Source organism: Chelonoidis abingdonii, chromosome 17 (assembly GCF_003597395.2).
Source record: "Chelonoidis abingdonii isolate Lonesome George chromosome 17, CheloAbing_2.0, whole genome shotgun sequence".
Taxonomy (NCBI): Eukaryota; Metazoa; Chordata; order Testudines; family Testudinidae; genus Chelonoidis; species Chelonoidis abingdonii.
This window is the reverse complement of record NC_133785.1, coordinates 19,124,369-19,140,960: the sequence shown is the minus strand read 5'-3', so window position 1 is coordinate 19,140,960 and position 16,592 is coordinate 19,124,369. Positions and strand designations below refer to the sequence as shown.

Sequence of the window (16,592 nt, the reverse complement as noted above, 5' to 3'; positions counted from 1 at the left end):
GCAGGGTTCTATGGATGACCTCTCAAGGTCCCTTCCAGCCCTACATTTCTGTGATTCTAAGATGGGGCCCAGCAAAGGTCTAGGATCATATAGACTCCATTTTAGTATTCCTCGTAGGCCAAGTCACACAGGAGAAGAGGAAGCCAATGACACCAGGTGCTGATGGTTCCCAGGTACTCCTCTCCTGGAGTCTACAGATGTAGGCATTCACTCTACTTTTGGGGTTTTCCCCTTCCTTGGGTTATTGTAGCTATCTGGGGCATGGGTGCTCGTGGAGGACAATCTACAAAACTCACGTACCCAGGGCCTTGGTAAGGTGTCCCTGGAATTTACATCAGTGAATGGTGTTTTTAATGCATTCCCTCTGAAGTAACTCCAATATTGCAGAGGCTCCTAAAGATTTAGTATGGCATAGGAGTCTGGGAGAGACTGCTTTGGAATAGTTCTCTGCTGGCCCACGGCCACAATGGGGTCTTCGAGGATCTTAAAGAAGGGCCATCCCAGTATTCTCTCTCTTTTTCCTGTCCAACTGCCACCTTCCAAGTGAGTCGTCTCCATTCCAAGTCCTCTGGGTGTTCTTTCCCTCCCCTTTCCTCACACACACTCATAACCCCAAATCCCACCTTATCAGAAAACGAAAGCTTCCAAAGCCCAGTGATCAAAACCTCAGGAGTCCCGTTTAACCCCTCCGAACACTGCTACTACCTCGGTTCCTAGGACTGGCTCAGCTGTCTGCTCCCATTCCATAGGAGCCGGTTCCATTCCCATGGAACAGCCATTGCTTATGCCCAGACCCTATAGCTTATTCCAAACCGTGCAACCTTTCTTTCCCCCCTTGGCTGATCCTTTCTAAAACCCCATGGGGAACTTTACAAAGCTCTGAGACAGGCTCAGATGGGAGGAGAATTGTTGGGCTCTTTAAGGGACTCACTAGGGCATTTATTATCTGAGGAAAATGTAGGCTACATCAGATACTGAGATAACAAATCTATGAATCAGATGGGCTCACAGCACGAGAGGGGAATCCTGGCTAGTGACAGACCATGTGCTTGTTCACAGCACATATGCATGCCCCTCTTCTATTCTATCCTTATATCACCTCCTCTCAGTAGCATCTAACTCTCATTAGAAGGTCCTCAGAGATCGACCTCTGGTATAAAGCCCCTGAGAACCCCTCCTAAGCTTCCCTGTCTCATCAACAATGCTTCTGTCTAAGATGCCAAATGCTGGGCTCCCCGGGACTCCTATAACGAGGGTGCCGGATGCACATACATATTTCAATCCGTGAAGGGAGCAGCCTCAAGAAATCAGCTCCACACATTGAATTAGCGCCCAGAGATAAGTGTGAACATTAGTATGCAGGAGCCTGCATCCCAGGCCCTGTGGAACTGGGCTCCCTCCCACCACCAACTCCTTCCTTCCTTTAATATAGAAAGCAGAGTTATAAATCAGTTCCAAGCGCTTCCGCACTCTCATATCTCCATTTAAAAATGTTTCTTTTCCTGCCCTGCTAATTGCCGACAGTTACTGAACTATACAAAAGCAATTTGGCTGCCATTTAACAAATGCCAGACATGGGAACGTAGGTACTCATTGCCAGTAGCGGCAAGGATATCAGAGAGATGAAATCAGCGAGGCACCAGAAAAGAGGACTGCCAGGTGAGGAGGGAGTTGTGGAGAAGTGAAGCCTATACACGGTGGAGTGCTAGCCCCACCACATTGCTCACAGAGATCTCATCAGCACCTGCCCCTCTTTCCTGGAAGTGATTAGCAAGCCTGATCGGTCAGCTCTTCAGGCTCGGCTAGGGAGGATGCATGTGTGGTATTACACTACCTTCATTACGACACGCTTGGCTACGTGGCAGGCTGGAGTGCACATCACAAACACTGGTAGTATGAAAATATAGCCTGGGGTTTGCAAAGGTGCCTAGGGAGCTAGGGGCCCACATCCCATAAATCTCCAGCTGAGCTGGGCCTTTAACTGCACAGCCCAGCCATACTTCAATCATGGAGCACCTAGTACTTCAGGATATGATGTTTATGGGAAGGGTGACATGCCTGGGACTACTTGTCACCCAGAATGTGCCCGGCACTCACCCACCCCGAGCAATACTGGTATACAAGTAGGCTTAGGTGCCAGGTCACTTTTAGTGTTAATCTGCCCTGGCTGAGGCTGGCATAACCAAATTTCACCTCAGAAGCTTGGAGACATTCATTAGCTGGGATAATACAAATGGAAACGGCTGACACCTCTCCCTCCCCTGGCACCTGCCCCATTACCAGTTACTCTTCCAGGTGTGCCTGACGTCATAATCGTTGATCTGATGTTTGTCGGCTTGTTCATCCAGAAAGTCGAACATGTACTTGATGGCCAGAGGCAGGGCGCTCCCGCGGTGTGCCGTGCTGAAGATGGTCTCAAACAGGTCATCGACGAACTTCTGCAAGGTGCCCTGGAGATGAGAAAGGGAGAGTGGCTGCTCAGTACTGCCCAGAAAGTCAGGCATTGGAAGAAAGGAGAAAGCAATGGGGCTAGCCATCAATTTCAGATATTAACATCACTGCTATCACCAGTAACGGGCCATCATCCGAGATGGGGCTGTGGGGAGGAGGGCCAAAGCCATAGGAAATCAGTGGAACCACACTGGTCCTTAATGGGGAGAATACTCTGTGGTGACAAGAAGATCTTACAAGCCTGCGTCAGAAATTCTGGGGTATTGTCTGGCATCATAACTCGAGCCACTACGTGTCCACCCCAAAAGATAAATATATTGTGCTGCTTTATAGCATGACATAGTCCCTCCTTCATGGTCACTGCCCTGTCTGAATAACGAGGGAAACCCATTTGGATGATTCATTTTTTTATGGCGCTGTATTGTTTGGTTACTGGATTCCAAAGACAGATGTAGGCGTGGCTTTTAACCCCTGGTGAGCAGAGCTCAACTTGGAAACTCAATTGATAGGAACTACTTGGAGATAACTAATCAAATGAAAAATACCATATAGACCAAGTGACTTCCATTAGGGTGTCTGAGTCCTTCACCAACGTTAATGAATTTACTCTGAGCTCCCCCATGAGCTGGAAAAGTATTATCCCCATTATACAGATGTGGAACACAGACACATAAGTCCTAAGTGAACCTGGAGCTCCTGAGTCCTGATTCAGTGCTGTAGCCTCCCCTTCCTTTCTACGTCAGTCTCAGACACACAGCAGCTGCTGTGCTGCAGAAGGTTTTGAGCATGCCCAGGTAAGATGTACCTGCCCTGATGCCAAATGTATGAAGTACATCATCATAATTTCTTCACTGAGCACCTCAAAAGTGTGCTAGACACTATACAAAGAAACAAGACACGGTCCCTGCCCCTGAGACATTAGTCTGATGTCTCTGATTTGCGGCCAAATGCACCAGGTCCATCCCAGATAGAATGCACCTGCTGTGTTATTGACTACATTAGCTCTGCGTGGGCAGAAGACATTTGATTTGCTTCTCAATGTTCCAGGTTTGTTCTACCATGCCACTGAGCTCCACAGAGTGTCACTGGAAATATAACAGCAGTGCAAGTCACCAGCAGTGAAGGAGTTAAAGTCCACAGCCGACTGCTACAGTTGATGATGGGGCTTGGTTTGGAGGAGAAGGAATACCTTATAGCATGTGTATCTCAGCTCCTACAATTAACAGGGGGGTCCCTCCCCTCAAATCACAGCAGTAGGATTTTGTCTGCCTCTCCTATTGACCATACATGTGGCAATGGCAGAATTCAGGGCATTTGTGTCATAAGCTATCCCAGTCCCTCTTTTGCAAATGTGAAGAACTGGTAAAATGATAACATCTCTCACTACCCGAACAACGAGCACTGGGGAAAATCAGTGTTTGCAGCAACTGCAGGATGGGCGGAAGCTTTGCTTCTTCAACAGCCTGGCAGCAAAACTGGGTTTTGCAGCTATTTCCTTCGCCAGATGTAATCAGTGCTGCAAGTACTTGGTTAGGTGAAGAGACAGCAGGAATAGGGGTTGAGCTCTACGGTGGAGCTTGGCACTGGTGGGGGCTGAATCTGAAGATAGCAGGGCAGGGTTATCTGGTGGACTATGGAGACAACAGGGGAGGGGCAGAGCCACATGGTGGAACACAGAGGCAACAGGACAGATGGGGCACATTTTGAACCCTGCTTGATGCAGCTGTAGCAGTAGGAGGTACAAACTTCTGAGGCCAAGCTGCTGGGAAATCAGAGAAAGGGTGGGTCGCGGTAGCTGCATGAACCCGATTCCAGACTGCTCCCTGCCCACAGGAGATATTAAAGGCATTTAGCTAGAAATGTCTATATTTGACCTCTACTGTAACCAGGCAAGGAAGCTGGCTGGCTGGCACAATCAAGGGGATCCCAGGAATGGTTCCCAGTCAGCACCCTCATCTCCCACCTCCCCTCCCACTTTGAATGCAACCAGGCAGCCTTGCTTCCTGGTGCTGTACCTTGGTGGCCAGCAGACGGGTCAGATAGATCTCGGACACCATCTTGCTGCCCCGGTCTCCCTCCCGCTGGTCCATGTGGTCATGATTCTTCACTAGGTGCCAAAGCTTGGTACCACTCTCCAGGTCAGGCGTGATCATGGGGGTCCGTGAACGTAGACTGTCGGGGCTGCTGGCTGTCCGGAGCATGCTCTCTGTGGGAAAACCAAACATAATGGGAACATCCCTTGCCTCCTGTACTGAAACCCTAATCCTTGTCTGCTTCCTCTCCACCTCCCTTCCCTTCGCCTGCAGACAGACGTCACAGCACACCCCTACCCACAGTCTGACCTCTTGCTTTATTCTTAGCACACAGAATGGTCCCTTCCAACCAGGGTAGAGGCACACTGGCAGGACAGTGTGAGCAACGTTGCTCTGCAGCTCCTTGTCTGTACCTGTTCTGGGGTGCACAAAGGACTTCAAGCTACAAACTGCCAATGCAGCACCTCTTGTGCACCTGAAATTCACTTATACATAACTTCCTTGGCTCAGATGTCCCTGTACCTATCTGAATTTGCAACCTGTATGTTCGCTGTCTAGGAAGGGAGATCCCTTAGCAGCTCTCCCTGTTTGCCCCTGTGTACCATGTTGCACCAATAAAGGAGGAGGGCACATGGTTACCGGAGGCTGTGCTTACAGTCTGGATGGAGCCCAACGCGAATGGGAGGGCACAAGAGAGCTGGGAAGTTTGGAGCTGCTTGTTTCAATACATCACGCATGCTGTAGTCTGCCACCTTTTCTGTTCTGTGCTTTGCGTACACACTCTCGTCCCTGGCCCATCCAGAAGGGCTTGTTCCCATTGGCTCCAGAGAGCAGGCTGTGGGATTTCCTCCACACTCACCGTATCTGCTGAGTGACTTGGTGAAGGTGGAAGAGTTGGAGATGTTGTATGCCGAGTTCTGCTTGGGCACCAGTGCCACAGAGGAGCCGTCAGTCACCTAAAGGCAGAACAGTGTGACCAGAATGTGATTCATGGAGATTCACAGAGAGGTTCTGCACAGCAAGGGGAATGCCACTGCAGCAGTGAGAAACCAGTAGCTTTCGAGGTCCACTAATGACACAGGAAACCCTGTGCCCCTTCCCCCTGCACTGCACCTCTAGAGCACCAATCACCAGCTAATGCAAACCAGAACCACCCCTCTCCACCGACTCCACATAACAGAGCCTCTGGGGGTAGCAAGATCTTGGATCTAAGTGGTTTCAGTGGGAATCTCAACAGCTGCCTTGAAATTCAGATAAGACAGTAGGGCTCCCTGATCTGGCCCTTCACTGAACCTTGGGAAAGGAGAGGGTTCCCCAAAGCCTTGATGCAGCTCTGAAACAATCTCCTATCCCGTTACACACACCCCGTGAAGGCCTCCGGTTGCAGTCCTGTCCCTCCATCTGGGAAGTACTAAATGGGATGCTCATCAGAACCAATAGATGCTGTTCCCTCACTCGCCAGTGGGTTTGCTGGGCAGGGAGCAGCTTCATCTCCACTCTGTGAGGCTCACAGATGTTGCCCGCCAGCCCCAGAGACCGAAACACTGGGCAGTGAACTTAAGTCTCCAGATGCCAGTCCAGAGCAGTGGCTATTAGGCCCTCTGGCCTGGTGTCCCTGCAGCAGTAGAAGTGAGGGATGTGGATTAGCACCCAAACCCAGTTCCCACAACATGCTAGAGAAGAGACTTAAACCTTCAGGTACCCAGGCTAGGCCAAGTTCCTTGACAGCTGGCAACTGCCCACTGCCCTACCCCAGTGGTTTGCCCGCGGGGGTGACCCGACCTGGTAGTGGGCGAGGGTGTTGAGCCTTTTCCAGTCATTGTCTATCTTTGTGGTCACATCTTCATCCTGCAGAATGATTCGGGCCATTCTGCCCTGCCGCCACTCTGCACCGATGAAAGAGAAAGACAGGGAGTTAGTGGCACTCTAGATGGGACACAAAACGAATGCGAAGGGAAGAGGGAGAGAGAAGGAGCCAGGCCTCCAGAGCCCTGGCACAAACAGGTAGGAAGCTGCTTCCTCTACAGAGTATCTAATGCACTGGGCGTGACGCAGGGTAAAAGCAATTTCTAAGCACCCAAGTGAAGAGATTGGGCATCAGTTTGGGCCTGGCATCACTGAGCTAACTTCACTTCTCTATTCTTTATCCTCCTGCTCCTGGCTGGGAATGGGATGGGTCACCATTTCTGGTCTCCTCTGCTCTAGTCTCAACCCACTGCCAGGAATGCAGATCACAAACCAACCCCAGAGATGTCCCCAACCCACCACCCTCCAGTTGTTACAATGCAGAGTTTTATTCCCAGGTTCCTCCCATCTTTGTTGTCACCGTGAGGATTCCTCCGTAGTTTGCAGCTGCTGCTCTGAGGTCAAAGCCACTAGCACCAGAACCCCAGCCAAAGGGACTGAATGGCTCCTCCCCTGCTTTGGAGGGCCAGTCAATGCTCCTTTCAAATCATTCCCCAGAGTCGCTGTTGGGAGATGTGTGGCTCTCCCACCCTCTCGGGGGTCCAAAAACATAATCTCTGCTACACAACCTGTCCTGGGCAGCCCGGAGGGTAGGAGTCCAGGCCTGGGAATTGCAGTCAGGTTTCCTGCATGCCAGTGTGGAGCATTTATCACCAAGCTGTTCTCGTCATACTGTGTGTATCCTGCATACTGAACAGCTAGCCCGTAGCTACTGGATACATGTTCCCCATTGTTACGCAGTGGTGGATTAAGACAAGATCAAATGTAATGGTCCCTCTGGGCCATGTGTTCTACAGGACACCTGGATTAGGTGCTCTGCCTCCACCTTCTATGGAAACACTCAGACTAGCTTGTGGTCCCTCGCATCAGGATCTTCTAGTCGACATTGATGCTCCATCTGTCTTACCCATATGGCAAATGCCTCTGTCTCTTAATCTCACCCAGGTCCATGTCTCCTGCCTTGGGTCTCTGAGAGTAGGGCACGCCCTTGTAGACGGCATCCAGCAGCTTCTCCTTCACTTGTGTGATGGTGTCGCAATTCAGAACCTTGACGGGAATCTCGGGTGCATTCTCATTCTCAGGGTTCACGCAGTTCAGCGTCTGTGCAGCACAGGGAAGCAGAGAGACTTGTGTGATGGGATGCACCTCACCTTTGGCCAGGAACATATAACCAGGGGCACAGGTCACACAGCTGTCTACTGGCTGTGCCTCCACAGCCAGGGGCAGTTAGTTTTGAGGAGTGGCAGCTCTGAAGCATTCCCCTAATCCCAAAGCTGAATATAATTAACCCCCTCACCCCAGGAAGGCAGAGAGATATCAACAAGGGGATCCCAGCAGCTAGCAAACTAGAACCAACCCATAGAACAGTGCAATCCTGAGCCACGCCCATGCCTGAACGTATTCCAGAGAAGGTGGAGTAGGAGAAGTCCCTGTCCCCACCTTCTGGAGAGCACAACATGGGACAATCAGCAGTTCCAACTTCACAGATGTCTTGATGGGACAAAGCAATAGATGGTGCTTCAGAGAGACTATTCCTACATAACTGTAGGGCTGACCCACACTAGAAAATTAGGCTGGATTAACTAAATCAGCCAGGGCTGTGAAAAATCCAAGCTCCTGAGTGGGGAGATGGATTTCCTATGCCAATGGAAGAACCCCTCCTGTCTACACTGAAGTGCTACAGTGGCCCAGCTGTGCCACTATAATGTTTTTAATGTAGACAAGCCCTTAACTATGAATGGTAAGAGCTCACTGCATGTTCTGTGGATAAGAGGCAACAGAAGGGTAATCAATCCCTCGCCCCCACACTTCCAAAGCAATCCAAGTGAAGATAAGCAGGGAGAAGTCAGCACTGGGTTTAGTCATGGGAAGGGTTTTACTGAATCACCCAGAGGGGGTTGGACAGACAAGACAATTAAGGTGGGTGGGGTGGGAGAAGGTGACAGCTAGTACCTAATTCCAGGCTCTGAAAAGAAGGAGGAAGATATATACCTGTAGCCATCTCTGCCCTTTGCAAAGACACCCTCATCCCACCCCAGAAAACCCATCGGCTGGTTGGTCCAAGCCCCTGCCCACAGTGGGCTACGCTCAGTAGCATCTCCTTCCCCCTTCATCTCTGTCAGGGCCCCAGGGTGTGTCGGTGCACTGCATCCATCCATCCTGTGCTCAGCTCTCCCAGCTCTGCTGCGATGGCGAGGCCTGCCATGCCACCCACTCTCCCCAGCCCAGGACGTGTGAGGAACAACGCAGTCAGGGTAAGAGGCACTACCAGGGATGCTAGAGAAAAATGAGACACGAACTGCTCTCTGCAAAGTACCTTGGGCGCCTCAAAGACCTTGTTAAATAGCTGAACCTAGGGGTCCTGGCAAGAACCAGTCCTGGGCGAGACTCCCGCTTGCACTAACCAGCATTTTGTAGTCAATCTGCTGCCGAATCAGCTTGTCTTCGCTCAGAGAGTAGCGGGCCTCTCCGGTGATGGCGTCAATGGGTCCCTTTTCCATCTGCTGTTTGATGGCACAGTACAGCATAAAGAGAGGCTCTCCAGCACACTCCTGTGGGGTAAAGGGAGGGGGGAAGAGCAAGAGGTGAGAAAGCACCAGACACTAACCCTAACCCTTCAAGGAAGCCCTCAGCTACTGCAAGGAGAAACAGAATGCAGGAGTCTGCCACGTTCAACCACCAGTGTGTGGCCTTATAAATACTGTTCCCAGCACTTGCCAAGATAGTCCCAGGCTACCTTTCTGCAGCTCTGTTACCAACAGCAAACACGTAATGTTGCCAAATGCTTTGGGAGCATTAACTATAAAAGACTGCCCTATATGTGCACAAAAGTGACCCGTGCTGTGATCTCAACAGCTGGGGCAAATAGAGGCAATTTACCTCCTTTTATCGTCCTCAGAACCAGCTGCTGTTTGTTTCATTGCACAGTTCCCTAGTTTATTTTTTAATTAGAATAATAACCCCTAGCCCATTTCCACAATGCTTTCCAGCCATTCTCTGCTGAACCCTGCTCAGGTAGGAGTGCGCCCATTTTACAGGTGGGGAGACGCAGGCAGAGAAGTTAAGCTCCAGATTACAGAGTGAGGCAGCAGCAGACCCAGTCTGTGCTCAGAGCACCCCTCTAAATCTGATCTGGGTGAGCTCTGTCAGCCATCTTGGGTTTTCTGAGCTTGTGGAGTATAATCGATGGCCTGAAGTGGCCAAACGAAACCACTCACGAACTGGACACCCTGCCAAAGGGTGGGGGGGAGTGGTAGCATCATGGACCCCACCCAAGGATTACAAAGCGGGAAAACCAAGCATTACATGCTTAGCTTCCTTGGAAAGGCCAGACTCAGGTGGGCAGAAGGATAAATAGGAAATGCTGATATTATGGCGACGGGGACCACAGCCAGATTCAAGAGACAGAAGGATTAAGAGGCCAACTCAAGAACTCTTCTGCTGGCTTGTCAGTGGAGGCTTGGGCTGAGTGATGGGGTTTCCTTCAATTCACCCAGTCATGTGGCCACCCACATTGCCTGCCTGGGAAGCAGGCAGGGCCGGTGCAAGGATATTTTGTGCCCTAGGCGAAACTTCCACCTTGCCCCCCACCAGTAACATCAATTCATTGAGGGGCACATCCCAACGAGCCTTTATAGACCCCAGGGGCCAGCCTGTCCAGGGGCCAGCCATGCCCAGGGGCTGCTCCCCAGACCAGGTTCCCCACTCCCTGCCTCCTGAACTCCCCTGGAGGGTGACAGACACACACCCCCGAGTCCTCCCCACCACACCCCAGTGTCCCCCACCCTGAGTCCACTCACTGGCTTTGCCAGACTTGGGCCACTACAGCATTTCGGCAGGGAGGAGCTCCCTTCTGGGGACTCCTGCAGCACAAGCATGTGGGAAGAAGCCCCCATGCGCCCCCCAGCTCCCCCCTTGCCACGCTCAGACTCTGTGGCTTCTGGGAGCGTGAGCCGCCGCTGCCACTGCCCCTCTCAGAGCAGGCTCAGGGCCCTGCACCCTCGGCGGCTCACATGCCCGGGAGCCACAAAGCCCGAGCATGGTGAGGGGGCAGCTAGGCAGCGCACAGAGGCCTCTGGCTGCATGCATCTGCTGCAGCCTGCAGGAGCCCCCCGGGGAGGTGCCAGGCCGCAGCCGGGGGGGGGAGGGGCACGGCTGCTCCCCACTAGCGATCCCGTTGCGCCGCGCTGGATCCTCCATGGCTGGGGCTCGCCACCGCCACAAGCAGGACACTCTGGCTCTCCAGCTCTCCGGTGCCTCTGGAAGGCAGCTCCTCCCTGCCGAGCCAGGACACTGTTTTTTGGTACCCCCAGAGCCATCCTTAGGATTTATGGGGCCCTATGCAGTCTTATTAAACTGGTGCCCTTATGCCCCACGGCAGCCTGAGCCTGCAGCCCCGGCAGGGGTGGGGGCAGAGGGACAAGGCAGAAAGAACAAGACGACTCTCGGCCTGCCTCACAGTGGCGGAGAATCACAGTTCCCCACAGAGACCCCTGTACACTCTCCCTCATGCAGAATGGACATGCAGAAGGTACCTAATTAAAAGCACTAAACTTGGAAATAAAAAGTGTCAGTCACAGGTTTTTTGATATGTCCTGAATTTTGTCAGACACTTTGAATTAAGGGTGAGTCAGCTGTCTTGCTGAATACAACACTCAATATTATGGAATATAGGATGCAGCTCTTCTCTGGTTTACATTTTCTCAATCAGTATTTCTAAGCTGATTTTATATTTTAAATGTACTCTTAAATGTACTCATTCCAGATTACTACATATTTAAGTCACTGAAACAAACATTATTTTAAGTTAATCAGTCAGGAGGTTCAGGAGGTTTAGTGTGTTCATAACAATGTTCATCGCTTTTAGAAAAAGGGAACACTAATTTACTGTGTGTGATCTCCATAACAATACACGTTTATGAAATTTCACCAACTTTAAAAAATACGTTTCCAAAGATTTTAGGAATAACAAAGGATTTTATATCTTACTAAGGTATGGATTTTGCTTAAAACTATTTCATCAGATAAATCAGAAGTAAAGAAAGGGAAACTCTTTGTCTGGCTATCTGGAAGCAAAGAGCTGTTGCTTCCTTCAGTGGGGGAGGCGGGAGAGAGTGGGGGAAGGGGAGAGGGGGTGAAGGGAAAAGTGGATAGACAGAAAGGACAGGAAGACTTTGGAAGTAAGTTTTTTTACTATAGTAATTAAAATGTGTATTTTAGATAAGGGTGCTCTTTTTAAGAATTTATTTAAAAAACCATATGTCTGAAGATCCAAGCATTTAAGGCTAAAGATGATTGTGCATCTAAAAATCTATGCAAGGATTTTTTTTAGCGATGTGATTTTATAATCTTCATCAACTCACTAATGAAATATTTTTAAAGCAAATTTTAAACTCAGGTCCTGTAGACTGACACGTTCTGAGTAAACTTTAGATAGTGTTTTCACCTCTCAGCCACAGTCATGCACAACTGTTTTTGTCAGTACTTTCAGAAACTGACAGTAGATACCTGGGAGTTGGCAAATGCCTGTTAAATGTCTTCATTGCCCCTTGAACGGCTCTTTAACAGTTTCAGTGATGTGCTAACAGCTCTGGGAGACTGGAGACTTTTTCTCTTTTAAGTACTAGATCCCCTTCCCAGGAAGACTCAGAGCCTATAGAATGGGGTCAGAACAGGGATAGGAAAACCAGTGGACACTAAGACCCAGTGGTGCCCCAAATTTTCAGGTGCCCTACTGAGCTGCCTATGCCTAAGGACAGCCCTCTGTGCTCCCAACCACTTGCGCCCTAGGTCACTGCCTAGCAGGGCCACCCAGAGGATTCAGGGGGCCTGGGGTCTTCGGCGTCAGAGGGCCCCCACTTCGGCGGTAATTCAGTGGCGGGGGGTCCTTCCGCTCCGGGACCTGCCGCTGAAGTGCCCCAAAGACCCGCGGTGGGGACCCCCCCGCCGCCAAATTATCGCCAAAGCGGGACCCGCCACCGAAGTGCAGCCAGGTCTTCGGTGGTAATTCGGCAGCAGGTCTCGCTTTGGTGGTAATTCGGCGGCAGGGGGTCCTTCTGCCCCGGAGCGGAAGGACCCCCCCACCGCCGAAGACCCAGACCGGAAGAAGCTCCGGGGGCCCGGGCCCCACAAGAGTTTTCCAGGGCCCCCAGAGCAAGTGAAGGACCCTGCTCCAGGGGCCCACAAAACTCCTCATGGGGCCCCATAGGGGCCCGGGGAAAATTGCCCCACTTCCCCCCCCCCCCCCCCACCCCACTGCCTAGTTTGCCTAGTGGTTGCACCGGCCCTGGAAGCAGGGCATGTCCTCACTATCAAACAACGTGCTACCAAACTCCTCTGCAACCCTTCAGCCACCATTACCCCATAAGGAGGGGCAGGGGAGACAAATGGAAATGAGCATTACCACAGGATAGTGATGCATGAAAAGGGGCCACAATGGAAAACGTATTAAACTGCAACATTCTCAAAAAAAGACAAGGCCAGGCCAAGGGTGTAGGTACAGTATCATCACATGCCAGGGGCTCTAGGGGAGGGAGGCACGGGATGGAAACATACTGGGGTCAGCGCAAATGGAAGTGGTGAGGAGATGGAAGGGGGACTGGGAGAGCAGGGACGTGGGAGTTGGGGAAACAAGAGACCCAAGTCCCACAGCGATGACACTGCTAACATAGTGCCCCACAACTTGAATCTTCCCTCTGAACTGCATGTCCCTCCCAGAAGCAGGCTTTACCTGACCAAACAGGCACAGGAAGAGGGGCCGAGTGGGCAAGAAAAAATTCCAACAGCTTCCACCCAACCAGCACCACCCCCCCAACCCATCCGCCTTACAAATAAATTGTACTTTGGTGCAAAGTGCGGCTGCTCTCCCTGTCACCATATGCTGTTAGCATCTCGTTAGCATCTGCGGTAATTAAAGAGACAGCTGCTAACGAGCAGGAACAGGCATACATCATCCCCAGACCTTCCGACAACACGCCTGTCTTTGAAATTATGTTTCATTTGCAAACTTGGCTTCATTAAGTCAGCTTGGAAAAGAGAGAGAGAGGGAGAAAGAGCCCCAGTGTGGGTGCTGTGGTGTTTATTAATAGCTTCCTCGTAATGCAAAAGCAAAATAACGACCGTAAACCAATCAGCCCGCTCAGCAATTCCATTCCAGCCAGCAGAGACGCGTCTGCCTTTCTAGTTTGCTTTCTTTGCCTGCTTTCATGAGAGTAAAGAAAGGGAGTCACTTCCTTTGATTGCTTATAAAAGCTCCTGTAAAACTCCCAGCCAGGGGAAAGTGACACAGATGAAGAATAAATTGGAGCAGCGTTCATGGTCTCATCTCATTTCTCTGCTCCATTCTCAGCACACAGTTTTCTCCCTCTCGTCGGCAGTCCGGCCCCACTCTCTACAGGAACCCGCTGCTGTAGCAGATTGCTTTTTAAAAATGCCACCCCTGAGCACTGACCCATTTCGTTTTCCAGGCCAGTGAGGCTCTGCAGATCCCCTTTTTGAAAGAAAATGAATGTGGAATATGGGGCTTTCTGTATGCAAAGGGCTGGAGAGACATTAACTAATTAACCAATTTGATCCTTTAAAGCACGTTTAGCACTCTGAAATGGTGACAGGTTGCCAGCCTAGAGGAAGCAATTCAGCCCAGGCAACTGCAGAATGAGCTTCCTCCACCCAGGCCTGCGGAGACCCCCTCTAAAAATGACAGGTATGTCCCTATAGTCCATTCAATCCTTGGCTTCTCTGCTGAGATCTCCAGCAAGGGGGAGCAATTAGTGCCAATCATGGTGGTTTTTCCACACTGCAGACCTCTGTTCTCTTGCAGCTGGACTGACACCACCTGATTATTTCACACAGGTCACCATTAAATGGGCCATTAGATAGGAATGATTTTTGGTCTCTCCCTGCCACAATCAAATACACCTCTACCCCGATATAACGCTGTCCTCGAGAGCCAAAAAAATCTTACTGCGTTATAGGTGAAACTGCGTTATATCGAACTTGCTTTGATCCGCTGGAGAACGCAGCCCCACCCCCCTGGAGCACTTCTTTACCGCGTTACATCTGAATTCATGTTATATCGGGTGCGTTATATCAGGGTAGAGGTGTACAAGAGGTGAAAGGCTCTGTGGTCTATTACCAACGGCCCTATGCCAGACAGTTCTCCCCTTCCCCTTACTCTTTCTGACTAACTCTCTGGTCCATTCCAAGCAGAAGCAAAGATGACAGACAGCACCCGGACTGGTTGCCATCTCACTGTGGAGCTGGAGTGCATGTCCCCCGGGTGATCTGAAAGGAATCCACAATGCACTTTAGCCCAAGAGAGCCAGCAATCAGCTGTTGGCAGCAGATCCCAATCTCAGTGTCAGTGGATCCCCGCAAAGCATCCTGTGGGACAGACCTCGGACAGGCCATCTTAGCCCTGTATGGTTACACTCCTCTGAGAAGGAAAGCATTGCCACCACTTTTCACCTCCTCCCAACCAGGTCGGAGAGAGGGATGCTATCCAGAAGCTGGTGGGGGTGCTTTGACCTTGACCAGAGGGTTCCCTTAGGAGCTCCCTACAATACCAGATTGCTACAGAAAGCAAAATAAAAGAGGGGCCCAGGGATACCCCAGTGTGGGGGGATCTCCTCTCTGAAACATACACAATGATGTGCTGCCCCGACGGCACAGAGGGCAGGCTGGTTCTAGAATGCAGTTCTGCCCAAGCTTCCGGCTGCACCATTGCCAGCACTTAGTGTGTCTGTGGGTACGTCTACACTGCACGATTATTTCGAATTAGCTTAAACCGATATTACAAAACAGATCTAATAAAATCGGTTTAGCGTGTCCACAGTGGGATCCCGAAATCGATTGTTTGCGTCCACGGTCCAAAGCTACCATCGATTTCAGGAGCAGTGCACTGTGGGTAGCTGTTCCTCAGCTATCCCATAGTTCCCACTTCCGTGTTGAGAGCACAGTGCCTGATGGGGCAGAAAACATTGCCACCGGGTGGTGCTTGCCGGTACAGCCTCACCGCTCCCTTTGTGAATGCAGCGCAACCTTGGCGCCTTTTTCGCGGGAGTGCATTTGAGCAAACGCCATAGCCACAGAATCTTTCCCTTTTTTTTTTCACGTGGTGGGGGGATTAAACTGAGGAAGCTGTATTCCCTGAACCACGCCAGACACCCCCCCCCCCCTCTGTGTTTGAACCTACAACACACTGGGGCAGCCAAGAATGAAATATTTCAGAGACTGCTGTGGACTGTGGGATAGCTGAGTCCTACAGTTACCCCCTCCCTCTCCCTTCATGTATGATTTTGTCATTTGTAGTCTCTGGCTTCCGTTACGTTGTCACGCCAGCGTCAGCGCTGTGTATCCTGGAGTTTTTTTATTCAAACGCTTTGGTCATTTTCGTTGCTCTTGTAACGGAGCTGGATAATCAACAGATTTGTCCCTACACAACGATCAGACCTAGGTACTCTCCGTCAGTCTCTTGCTGGAGCTCTTTTTCGATTTTCAGGACTTGCTCGCCAGCGTTCTGTCAGAGCTCCACGCTGGGCAAGCAGGAAATGTATTCAAAAGTTCGCGGGCTTTTCCTGTTTACCTGTCCCGCTGTGCATCGGTATGATTGACTGTCCATGAGCGGTCAGTGCTGCATCGTGGGATGCTGCTCCGTGAGGCCGAATAATGTCGATTTCCGTTCACGACGAACCCTAATCCGAGTTATCACTATCGAATTTAAGCGTACTCCTCTCGTTTGGAGGAGGTTCCCGGATTCGGATTTAAGAGCCGTTTAATTCGCTTTTAATGACGACGTCGTGTGAACGGATACAGCGTTAAATCGGTATATCGGCCATTAAACCGATTTAAAGTCGCAGTGTAGACCTGGCCTGTGAAAAAGTTACAAAGGAAAATGCTCCTGGAGAAGTTCCCTCACAGGAGCAAGACAAGCTGCAGGAAGGAGACCTATAAGAGAATGTTTGTATGGAGCATACAATGTGGGGGGGAGGGGAGAAATAGGCCCTAGGCAGTCTGAGCTAAGCCAGCAAATGCTCACAGTGTCTTACTGACGAGATTTAGCTCATCAGGCACCTAATACCATGCATTTTTCAATGCTCGTCTCTATTTTTTTCCCTTCTGCCTTTCCCTGAGGTGTCTCATTAA

The 16,592-nt window shown here is 50.8% G+C and overlaps 1 protein-coding gene across 2 annotated transcripts in view; it reads right to left on the bottom strand.

Moving 5' to 3' along the window:
• Positions 1–16,592, bottom strand: part of PLXNA1 (plexin A1) — a 284,958-nt gene that overhangs the window by 21,849 nt on the left and 246,517 nt on the right. For both annotated transcript variants that reach the window (XM_032784344.2, XM_032784347.2), the window contains 6 exons: positions 8,855–9,001; positions 7,391–7,550; positions 6,267–6,370; positions 5,344–5,440; positions 4,467–4,657; positions 2,281–2,450 (listed from right to left, as the gene is read on the bottom strand). In XM_032784344.2, the coding sequence (XP_032640235.1) occupies positions 2,281–2,450; positions 4,467–4,657; positions 5,344–5,440; positions 6,267–6,370; positions 7,391–7,550; positions 8,855–9,001 (869 nt within the window). The remainder of the gene's footprint in view (positions 1–2,280; positions 2,451–4,466; positions 4,658–5,343; positions 5,441–6,266; positions 6,371–7,390; positions 7,551–8,854; positions 9,002–16,592) is intronic.